At 43.4% G+C, this 11941-nt stretch overlaps 2 protein-coding genes across 2 annotated transcripts; both read left to right on the forward strand.

Annotated features, from left to right (window-relative positions):
* Positions 1-265: 265 nt before the first annotated feature.
* On the forward strand, positions 266-1323 carry LOC122050267 (2-hydroxyisoflavanone dehydratase-like). The gene is made up of 2 exons (XM_042611186.1): positions 266-692; positions 788-1323. Exons 1-2 carry the CDS (start codon positions 266-268, stop codon positions 1321-1323), a joined length of 963 nt encoding a protein of 320 aa, XP_042467120.1.
* A 5120-nt stretch (positions 1324-6443) lies between these two features.
* Positions 6444-7501, forward strand: LOC122050268 (2-hydroxyisoflavanone dehydratase-like). Its single transcript, XM_042611187.1, has 2 exons — positions 6444-6870; positions 6966-7501. Exons 1-2 carry the CDS (start codon positions 6444-6446, stop codon positions 7499-7501), a joined length of 963 nt encoding a protein of 320 aa, XP_042467121.1.
* Positions 7502-11941: the final 4440 nt, after the last annotated feature.

An 11941-nucleotide genomic window follows, 5' to 3' on the forward strand; every position in this document is an offset into this window, starting at 1 on the left:
CCTTATTTAGGCAATTATTAAACTATTTATTAAAATTAACATTTGGAAATCCCAAAATAAACAACTATATATATTTAACGTATAAACCTCCAACATAACAAAACAGACTACTTTTGTCTCCCCTATAAATATATATAACTCCTTGGCCTCACTCATGTTCTTGCCCCACCCGCAGCTTATATCCTTAATGCAAATGTGGTCGGCACGAGCAGCTGGAATTCTTCTCTATATAATGATTCTATCTTTGCTTTCGGGAATAAGTGGAATGGCATCGGACAACAACCCTGTGATCTATGACTACTCTCCTTACTTTCTCGTCTACAAAGACGGCTCTGTCAAGCGGCTCAAGGCGGAGGAGCAAACGCCGCCCGGCCTTGACCCCCTCACTAACGTCGACTCCAAGGATATCCGCATTTCCGCCGATGTCTCCGCCCGCATCTATCTTCCTCCTATCAATATCAACTCTACTAGCACAAAGCTCTCCCTCATCCTCTACTTTCGCGGCGGCGGCTTTTGCATATTCTCCTCTGCCTCCCCCATCGTCCACCGCCATCTCAATGGCCTCGCGGCCGTGTCCTCTTCTATCATCCTCTCCGTCGACTACCGTCGCGCACCGGAACACCATATCCCTGTGCAATATGATGATTGTTGGGCTGCTCTCGAATGGGTCGCATCCCATCGCAGCGACGTCGGTGAGAAAAATGATATAATAATTAACATAGAAATTAAAATAATATATTTTTTTAATAATTTGGCACATATATAATATTCCTGCATGTGTACGTAGAACCGTGGCTCCTCGATCATGCTGACTATGACAGAGTCTACTTAGCCGGCGACAGTGCCGGCGGCAACATCGTGCACAACCTGGCTATGCGAGTTGGGTCTCAAGGGATGATCTCCAGTTATAGCTTGAAGCTAGCAGGGACGATACTGCTAGATCCTTACTTCTGGGGGAAAAATCTGACAGCCTCAGAGAAAGCAGCCGATCCAGTATTAAGGAAGAAGTTGGACCAACTGTGGGGAATGATTTGCCCAGAGTCGACGGCCGGGAATGACGACCCGCGCGTGAATCCCTTGGCGGTGGGAGCGCCGAGTTTGGCAGATCTAGGGTGCACGCGCATGCTGCTGTGCACGTCGGAGAAGGACGCGATGAGGGATCGGGCGCTGATGTACTATGAGGCGTTGACGAAGAGTAGTGGGTGGCGCGGGACGGCTGAGTTGTATGAGGCGGCAGGGGAGGATCATGAATACTATCTGAACCATCCAGACAGCAACAGCACTGCTATGCTCCGTGCCAGAATCGCAGCCTTCTTGACTTGAAGTTGTTGAATCAATATGTACTCTAGTCTAGCAAGCATACTACGATAATAAAAATAAATGTCAACTCATGCTAGGCTAGGAGTGACTTTTGTATACCTTTTCTATTGGACATTAATTCTGAAAAAAATTATAATATATAAGAACTATAGAAAGTTAGTGCACAAGTGAAAATACAACTAACTAATGAAAATAATAAAGAAAGAATACCAAATCGCTAACAAGTTTGATGTAACGTGGTTCTGAGATTGCATGCTCCTACTCCACGACGTGTCCTTAAGGTGAACGAACCCTTGATCCTTCGATGGATCAATCCCCGACAATCTCCGGCTAAAGCTTTCTCCTTCTCGGTGGAGCGAACCTCTCATAAAGGATCTTTTCCTCTTTACAATGATGAAGTTTAGGTTTGGGAGGAAGAGAGTAGACTTGGAAGCTTTGGGCAAAGACAAGGAGTTATTCAATAAGCATGAGTGACCTCCTTCAAGCCCCAAAGCTTCCCTTAAATAAGAGGAGAGAGTTGATCATCATATCAACTTATCTCGGCACCAGTCGACTGGCAAAATCATCAGTTGACTGGTGCTACCGTTGGAGGTAGCCAAAGGCTACTTCACAACACCAACGGTTTACCAAAGGTCATTTACCAGTCGACTGGTAAAACTACCAGTCGATTGGTAGCTGCTTTCTATTCGCTCCCAGTCAACTGCACCAGTCGATTGGTCCATACACACTCACACTCATCCTCTCCGAAGTCGCCTTGAAGCCCTCTTCCTTTGGCCTTCGCCCCTCAGATCCACCCGAGCCCGCGACTCCTCTCCGTGCCATCCTTCACGTTGCCTTGAAGTTCGCTTCCCTTGGCTCCACTCCGTTGCTCCTCGTCCGACGATCCCTCGGATGTCTTCCACATCATCCTTCACCGACTCAAGGATCCGAGCCCTAGGATGTGCTTCCCAAGCTTAGCTGCACCAAGCTCCTCATGTGTGTTTCACCAAGTCTTGCAAGACTCAAATACACATATCAAACACATACGAAAGCCTAACTTAAACTCTTTGACACACACATCAAAACCATGATCGTACCGATCAAAGTTGGGTCGATTGCACCAACAACAATATCTCCCACCATCCTTAGAGACTTCCTAGGTCTGTGACCCTCAGCTGTTCCTTTTGTATGTTACCCTCCTAGGGATTTACCATTTGGTAATCCCTACTCCCACATCACTTTGGATACTATATATTCATAATTTTTTAGAGGTGAGAGGGTATCGACAATCACCCAGTTTAGGTTAGTCACACTTAGTGTTCAACATTATATTCTCTATAGGGTCCTAGTGAAGTGCATCTTGCCACTTACCACTAGAGAAGTTGCTATGATGCAACATTTTCACTCCTTCCTCCTATATGCATTCTGTCAAAAGCTAGATATAGATATTAGCCTTCACATGCTTCGTACCATTATCTACTCAATTAATATCTGCACTAGCAGACGGGTCCGCATGCCCTACTTCCACATTCTGACCATCTACTTACACTCATTAGGTATTGATGTCACCATAGGTAATGTCACTCCTCTAAATGTGTTCTGCATGATAGGTGCTAGGAGTCTGTCTTTAGTCTTTATATATATAGATGATCAGGGTGTCGTGTCATAAAGGGGGCCCAACATCAGCTAGACCAGAATTAGCCTGCCCAGCATCCCCTTGTCCCTGAGGAGCAGCCTCAGGATGATCCAAAGGAAGATTTGTTGCTTGAGTATCTATCGGTACCTCCACCTCCAGTCGGTCCTACTCTTCCGGAAAGAGTCACCTACCTAGAGGCATCTGTGACTAGCTTACGACAAGAGGGACATAATCTTTGAGAGGAGACGAGGACTAGCCATCGGGAGAGGTAGGCTCGACAACACCAAATTCTAGAGATACTCCAATAATGGAGTCCATCCCATCGTTCGTCATCCTCCTCTCAATAAACATTTTGAGTTGTATTTCTACTACTATTTTATGTTCATAGTTTTTTATTCGTACTACATTACTTGTAATTATGCACTGCTAGTTTGACTCTTATTTTGCTATTTCCTTTCCATTTTATTCTTATTGTTTAGTTTTTGCTTCTGATGAATGTCGAAGGGGGGATGGAGGGATTAGATAGAAAAATAAACTAACTCAACATTTCTTTTGTATATATATATGTACTCTAGCTAGCATACCATGATAATAAAAATAAATGTCAACTCATGCTAGGCTAGGAGTGACTTTTGTATACCTTTTCTATTCGACATTAATTCTGAATAAAATTATAATATATAAGAACTCTAAAAAGTTAAATAAAATATACTATATTTATTGAAGTAAAATATTATATCACGTCCTCCGAGGTTTAATGTGGTCGCCCCACGATAATATATGAAACGAGATGTAACGAGCAGATTCGGGAGATCATATGTCCATTAAAATTAAAGTGATATAATGATTAAAATCAAGGTGACGTGACGGTCAAAGTCAAGAGGAGAGAAAATTCCGTATTTTGCTTCGTTATTCGCCTAACATTAAGGCTCTCAGCGCAAGCCCAATTCGATTATAGGTTGTTCGGAAGAGACTCGACCGGTCAAGCATAGGAGGTTCGGTGTCTTATTCTTAAAATAGGAAATTGACATGTCTAGTCATCCAATTGCTGACTAAGTTTAAGGATGTTCGACCAACCTCATATTCGATTGACCTTAGGTCTAGTCGAGGTAAAGGTCAGACTGCTCGCTTTACGCGAACCTCTTTGTGCACACTCGATCGGACGTATTACAGGTTAACACTAAGGGTCCCACACAGTGTAGAAGGTCTCCAGGCGTATTTGACCGATGTTATGGCCGGACAGACCCAAAACAACTCCAATGTACACTTCTCTTATGCACACAAGTGTAAATCCAGTCAGAATGCCAAATCTCTTATTTACTTTACCTACACATTATAATACTGATGATCGACTTAAAGTACCGATCGAATCGCTCAAAATAGGGCTCCATTTCTCTGGACGACCTATTACATGCCCGACCAAGTATAAGGCCGGTCGAGCCTAAGGCACTGGGCTTTATATTACTTCCTAAATGGATTTCCAACACGCCCAATGCGTTACATTATTTTCCAAACAGATTTCTAATAGCATTCAGTGCATAACAAAGCGTACATAACAAAACAGTTTAATGTGAAGACAGACATAATGTGAGAACAGACACAAAAATAGTCAGCCTTATAGGTCGACCGGGATATACTCAGCCGACAACATGAGCAGAGAATCCTAACAACTGTCAGAATAACAACCACGTGTCAGAGAATATTCTTCTAGAACCTTCTTCGAGGATTATCTTGTTCCTCATCAGCTAACCACTTATAACAAGATATTCCTTTAACTGCACTATCAATGACATAAACTATAAAAGACAAAAGAAGTACACAAGTGGGTAAAGGAAAGATTCCTCAGACAATTATTGCACAGGTGGTATACTTTCTATCACCTGACAACCTATGATATTCTAGGCCATGATTACAGAGGTTATGATAGATGATATATAAAGGGGGTCTTCTCCGTTGGTAAGGAAGGTTCTTGGAACATCTAAAGCTTACTCTTGCACGCACGTTCTATATTGTTCTTTATTCACCAGTCCGAAATTGTACTGACTTGAGTGTCGGAGGACCTTTAACTAGGATTCTCTCTTGGTTTCTGGGTGTTAACGTTTGTTGGCTCATTTGAGTGTACGCAGGATCGAAGAAAAGCTTCATCTTGGAGTAAAAGGTCTTCTACCGGTCAACAACCAAACCACTGTGCCCGGCGCCCCATCTTTGCAGCTTTCAGACAGGATTAAATTTGGCAGTTTGTGTGAACTTTCACCTGCATCTGAAGATCAGAGATGGAAGAAGCTGGATGACTCACCACAGTCATCTTAACACAAGAAGATCTAGAGATGCTCATTAATGACCGAGCACAAAAATTAGCGCAGCAACAACAAGCAACTACTGGTGGCATGCTACCGCTGCCCAATCCTGTAGCATCGACAACAATCCATCAAAGGGAAAGAGGAACTTGGGAGGAAGGCCCCGCCCATTTATCTCTCGCGCCTCATTCCCCAATCCCGTGCCTCATTCCCCGATTCTGCATCATCGATCGCTCTCCCGCTCGCCGCTTGAGTACATGGGCCAAGAAGGGATACACCAAGAATCTTCTGGAGGAACACCTGTCCAGGATGGACACAAGGGAAAGGCCACTGCAACTTGCAACTCTCCCGAAGAAATTAACACCTCATTCTCGCAGAAGGTGCTAGAGGACAAGTTGCCAAAACACTATCAGCCTCTAGCAATAGGGGAATACTCAGGGTCAACTGATCCTAAGATCACCTGCTCAAATATGAGAATGACGCTCTTCTTCATTAGTATACGGATGGTGTAAAGTGTCGAGTGTTCCTCACCACATTCAGCAGCTCAGCGCAAAGATGGTTTAAGCAACTGCCGACTAAATCCATTGGCAGTTTTGAGGATTTACATAAGACTTTCCTTTATCACTTCGATAGTAGTCAGTACTACCAAAAGACCCTCCTGAGCCTTTTCTCACTTTAACAAGGGTCCAAGAAAACACTCAGAGCTTATATCAAAAAATTCAATCTAGTTATTATAGATGTCCCTATAGCCACTACTGAGATTTTGGTGATTGCCTTTTTCCAAGGACTCGCCGATAATGACTTCTTTCACTCTTTTTCTATTTATTGATAAGCTATTTAGGCAGGAAGTTTAGTAGTTACTTTATTTAGAAAATTTTTCAGTTTATATATATAAATTTGAATATGATACAACTGAACAAGTGCAAAATTCAATTTCCTCCCATCTTTAGCTAATGAAATACCAAAATAACTAATATTTATTAAAATTAGCATTTGAAAACCCAAAAATAAACAACTATGTATATTTAACATATAAATCTCCAACAAAACTCATACTTTTCTCTCCCCAATAAATTAAATACCCCTCAGCCTCAGTACTCATGTTCTTGCCCCACTCGCAGCTTATATCCTTAATGCAAATGTGGTCGGCACGAGCAGCTGGAATTCTTCTCTATATAATGGTTCTATCTTTGCTTTCGGGAATAAGTGGAATGGCATCGGACAACAACCCTGTGATCTATGACTACTCTCCTTACTTTCTCGTCTACAAAGACGGCTCTGTCAAGCGGCTCAAGGCGGAGGAGCAAACGCCGCCCGGCCTTGACCCCCTCACTAACGTCGACTCCAAGGATATCCGCATTTCCGCCGATGTCTCCGCCCGCATCTATCTTCCTCCTATCAATATCAACTCTACTAGCACAAAGCTCTCCCTCATCCTCTACTTTCACGGCGGCGGCTTTTGCATATTCTCCTCTGCCTCCCCCATCGTCCACCGCCATCTCAATGGCCTCGCGGCCGTGTCCTCTTCTATCATCCTCTCCGTCGACTACCGTCGCGCACCGGAACACCATATCCCTGTGCAATATGATGATTGTTGGGCTGCTCTCGAATGGGTCGCATCCCATCGCAGCGACGTCGGTGAGAAAAATGATATAATAATTAACATAGAAATTAAAATAATATATTTTTTTAATAATTTGGCACATATATAATATTCCTGCATGTGTACGTAGAACCGTGGCTCCTCGATCATGCTGACTATGACAGAGTCTACTTAGCCGGCGACAGTGCCGGCGGCAACATCGTGCACAACCTGGCTATGCGAGTTGGGTCTCAAGGGATGATCTCCAGTTATAGCTTGAAGCTAGCAGGGACGATACTGCTAGATCCTTACTTCTGGGGGAAAAATCTGACAGCCTCAGAGAAAGCAGCCGATCCAGTATTAAGGAAGAAGTTGGACCAACTGTGGGGAATGATTTGCCCAGAGTCGACGGTCGGGAATGACGACCCGCGCGTGAATCCCTTGGCGGTGGGAGCGCCGAGTTTGGCAGATCTAGGGTGCACGCGCATGCTGCTGTGCACGTCGGAGAAGGACGCGATGAGGGATCGGGCGCTGATGTACTATGAGGCGTTGACGAAGAGTAGTGGGTGGCGCGGGACGGCTGAGTTGTATGAGGCGGCAGGGGAGGATCATGAATACTATCTGAACCATCCAGACAGCAACAGCACTGCTATGCTCCGTGCCAGAATCGTAGCCTTCTTGACTTGAAGTTGTTGAATCAATATGTACTCTAGTCTAGCAAGCATACTACGATAATAAAAATAAATGTCAACTCATGCTAGGCTAGGAGTGACTTTTGTATACCTTTTCTATTGGACATTAATTCTGAAAAAAATTATAATATATAAGAACTATAGAAAGTTAGTGCACAAGTGAAAATACAACTAACTAATGAAAATAATAAAGAAAGAATACCAAATCGCTAACAAGTTTGATGTAACGTGGTTCTGAGATTGCATGCTCCTACTCCACGACGTGTCTTTAAGGTGAACGAACCCTTGATCCTTCAATGGATCAATCCCCGACAATCTCCGGCTAAAGCTTTCTCCTTCTCGGTGGAGCAAACCTCTCATAAAGGATCTTTTCCTCTTTACAATGATGAAGTTTAGGTTTGGGAGGAAGAGAGTAGACTTGGAAGCTTTGGGCAAAGACAAGGAGTTATTCAATAAGCATGAGTGACCTCCTTCAAGCCCCAAAGCTTCCCTTAAATAAGAGGAGAGAGTTGATCATCATATCAACTTATCTCGGCACCAGTCGACTGGCAAAATCATCAGTTGACTGGTGCTACTGTTGGAGGTAGCCAAAGGCTACTTCACAACACCAACGGTTTACCAAAGGTCATTTACCAGTCGACTGGTAAAACTACCAGTCGATTGGTAGCTGCTTTCTATTCTCTCCCAGTCAACTGCACCAGTCGATTGGTCCATACACACTCACACTCATCCTCTCCGAAGTCGCCTTGAAGCCCTCTTCCTTTGGCCTTCGCCCCTCAGATCCACCCGAGCCCGCGACTCCTCTCCGTGCCATCCTTCACGTTGCCTTGAAGTTCGCTTCCCTTGGCTCCACTCCGTTGCTCCTCGTCCGACGATCCCTCGGATGTCTTCCACATCATCCTTCACCGACTCAAGGATCCGAGCCCTAGGATGTGCTTCCCAAGCTTAGCTGCACCAAGCTCCTCATGTGTGTTTCACCAAGTCTTGCAAGACTCAAATACACATATCAAACACATACGAAAGCCTAACTTAAACTCTTTGACACACACATCAAAACCATGATCGTACCGATCAAAGTTGGGTCGATTGCACCAACAACAATATCTCCCACCATCCTTAGAGACTTCCTAGGTCTGTGACCCTCAGCTGTTCCTTTTGTATATTACCCTCCTAGGGATTTACCATTTGGTAATCCCTACTCCCACATCACTTTGGATACTATATATTCATAATTTTTTAGAGGTGAGAGGGTATCGACAATCACCCAGTTTAGGTTAGTCACACTTAGTGTTCAACATTATATTCTCTATAGGGTCCTAGTGAAGTGCATCTTGCCACTTACCACTAGAGAAGTTGCTATGATGCAACATTTTCACTCCTTCCTCCTATATGCATTCTGTCAAAAGCTAGATATAGATATTAGCCTTCACATGCTTCGTACCATTATCTACTCAGTTAATATCTGCACTAGCAGACGGGTCCGCATGCCCTACTTCCACATTCTGACCATCTACTTACACTCATTAGGTATTGATGTCACCATAGGTAATGTCACTCCTCTAAATGTGTTCTGCATGATAGGTGCTAGGAGTCTGTCTTTAGTCTTTATATATATAGATGATCAGGGTGTCGTGTCATAAAAGGGGCCCAACATCAGCTAGACCAGAATTAGCCTGCCCAGCATCCCCTTGTCCCTGAGGAGCAGCCTCAGGATGATCCAAAGGAAGATTTGTTGCTTGAGTATCTATCGGTACCTCCACCTCCAGTCGGTCCTACTCTTCCGGAAAGAGTCACCTACCTAGAGGCATCTGTGACTAGCTTACGACAAGAGGGACATAATCTTTGAGAGGAGACGAGGACTAGCCATCGGGAGAGGTAGGCTGGACAACACCAAATTTTAGAGATACTCCAATAATGGAGTCCATCCCATCGTTCGTCATCCTCCTCTCAATAAACATTTTGAGTTGTATTTCTACTACTATTTTATGTTCATAGTTTTTTATTCGTACTACATTACTTGTAATTATGCACTGCTAGTTTGACTCTTATTTTGCTACTTCCTTTCCATTTTATTCTTATTGTTTAGTTTTTGCTTCTGATGAATGTCGAAGGGGGGATGGAGGGATTAGATAGAAAAATAAACTAACTCAACATTTCTTTTGTATATATATATGTACTCTAGCTAGCATACCATGATAATAAAAATAAATGTCAACTCATGCTAGGCTAGGAGTGACTTTTGTATACCTTTTCTATTCGACATTAATTCTGAATAAAATTATAATATATAAGAACTCTAAAAAGTTAAATAAAATATACTATATTTATTGAAGTAAAATATTATATCACGTCCTCCGAGGTTTAATGTGGTCGCCCCACGATAATATATGAAACGAGATGTAACGAGCAGATTCGGGAGATCATATGTCCATTAAAATTAAAGTGATATAATGATTAAAATCAAGGTGACGTGACGGTCAAAGTCAAGAGGAGAGAAAATTCCGTATTTTGCTTCGTTATTCGCCTAACATTAAGGCTCTCAGCGCAAGCCCAATTCGATTATAGGTTGTTCGGAAGAGACCCGGCCGGTCAAGCATAGGAGGTTCGGTGTCTTATTCTTAAAATAGGAAATTGACATGTCTAGTCATTCAATTGCTGACTAAGTTTAAGGATGTTCGACCAACCTCATATTCGATTGACCTTAGGTCTAGTCGAGGTAAAGGTCAGACTGCTCGCTTTACGCGAACCTCTTTGTGCACACTCGATCGGACGTATTACAGGTTAACACTAAGGGTCCCACACAGTGTAGAAGGTCTCCAGGCGTATTTGACCGATGTTATGGCCGGACAGACCCAAAACAACTCCAATGTACACTTCTCTTATGCACACAAGTGTAAATCCAGTCAGAATGCCAAATCTCTTATTTACTTTACCTACACATTATAATACTGATGATCGACTTAAAGTACCGATCGAATCGCTCTAAATAGGGCTCCATTTCTCTGGACGACCTATTACATGCCCGACCAAGTATAAGGCCGGTCGAGCCTAAGGCACTGGGCTTTATATTACTTCCTAAATGGATTTCCAAAACGCCCAATGCATTATATTATTTTCCAAACAGATTTCTAATAGCATTCAGTGCATAACAAAGCGTACATAACAAAACAGTTTAATGTGAAGACAGACATAATGTGAGAACAGACACAAAAATAGTCAGCCTTATAGGTCGACCGGGATATACTCAGCCGACAACATGAGCAGAGAATCCTAACAACTGTCAGAATAACAACCACGTGTCAGAGAATATTCTTCTAGAACCTTCTTCGAGGATTATCTTGTTCCTCATCAGCTAACCACTTATAACAAGATATTCCTTTAACTGCACTATCAATGACATAAACTATAAAAGACAAAAGAAGTACACAAGTGGGTAAAGGAAAGATTCCTCAGACAATTATTGCACAGGTGGTATACTTTCTATCACCTGACAACCTATGATATTCTAGGCCATGATTACAGAGGTTATGATAGATGATATATAAAGGGGGTCTTCTCCGTTGGTAAGGAAGGTTCTTGGAACATCTAAAGCTTACTCTTGCACGCACGTTCTATATTGTTCTTTATTCACCAGTCCGAAATTGTACTGACTTGAGTGTCGGAGGACCTTTAACTAGGATTCTCTCTTGGTTTCTGGGTGTTAACGTTTGTTGGCTCATTTGAGTGTACGCAGGATCGAAGAAAAGCTTCATCTTGGAGTAAAAGGTCTTCTACCGGTCAACAACCAAACCACTGTGCCCGGCGCCCCATCTTTGCAGCTTTCAGACAGGATTAAATTTGGCAGTTTGTGTGAACTTTCACCTGCATCTGAAGATCAGAGATGGAAGAAGCTGGATGACTCACCACAGTCATCTTAACACAAGAAGATCTAGAGATGCTCATTAATGACCGAGCACAAAAATTAGCGCAGCAACAACAAGCAACTACTGGTGGCATGCTACCGCTGCCCAATCCTGTAGCATCGACAACAATCCATCAAAGGGAAAGAGGAACTTGGGAGGAAGGCCCCGCCCATTTATCTCTCGCGCCTCATTCCCCAATCCCGTGCCTCATTCCCCGATCCTGCATCATCGATCGCTCTTCCGCTCGCCGCTTGAGTACATGGGCCAAGAAGGGATACACCAAGAATCTTCTGGAGGAACACCTGTCCAGGATGGACACAAGGGAAAGGCCACTGCAACTTGCAACTCTCCCGAAGAAATTAACACCTCATTCTCGCAGAAGGTGCTAGAGGACAAGTTGCCAAAACACTATCAGCCTCTAGCAATAGGGGAATACTCAGGGTCAACTGATCCTAAGATCACCTGCTCAAATATGAGAATGACGCTCTTCTTCATTAGTATACGGATGGTGTAAAGTGTCGAGTGTTCCTCAC

Source organism: Zingiber officinale, chromosome 3A (genome assembly GCF_018446385.1).
Source record: "Zingiber officinale cultivar Zhangliang chromosome 3A, Zo_v1.1, whole genome shotgun sequence".
In the NCBI taxonomy this organism is placed as follows: domain Eukaryota; kingdom Viridiplantae; phylum Streptophyta; class Magnoliopsida; order Zingiberales; family Zingiberaceae; genus Zingiber; species Zingiber officinale.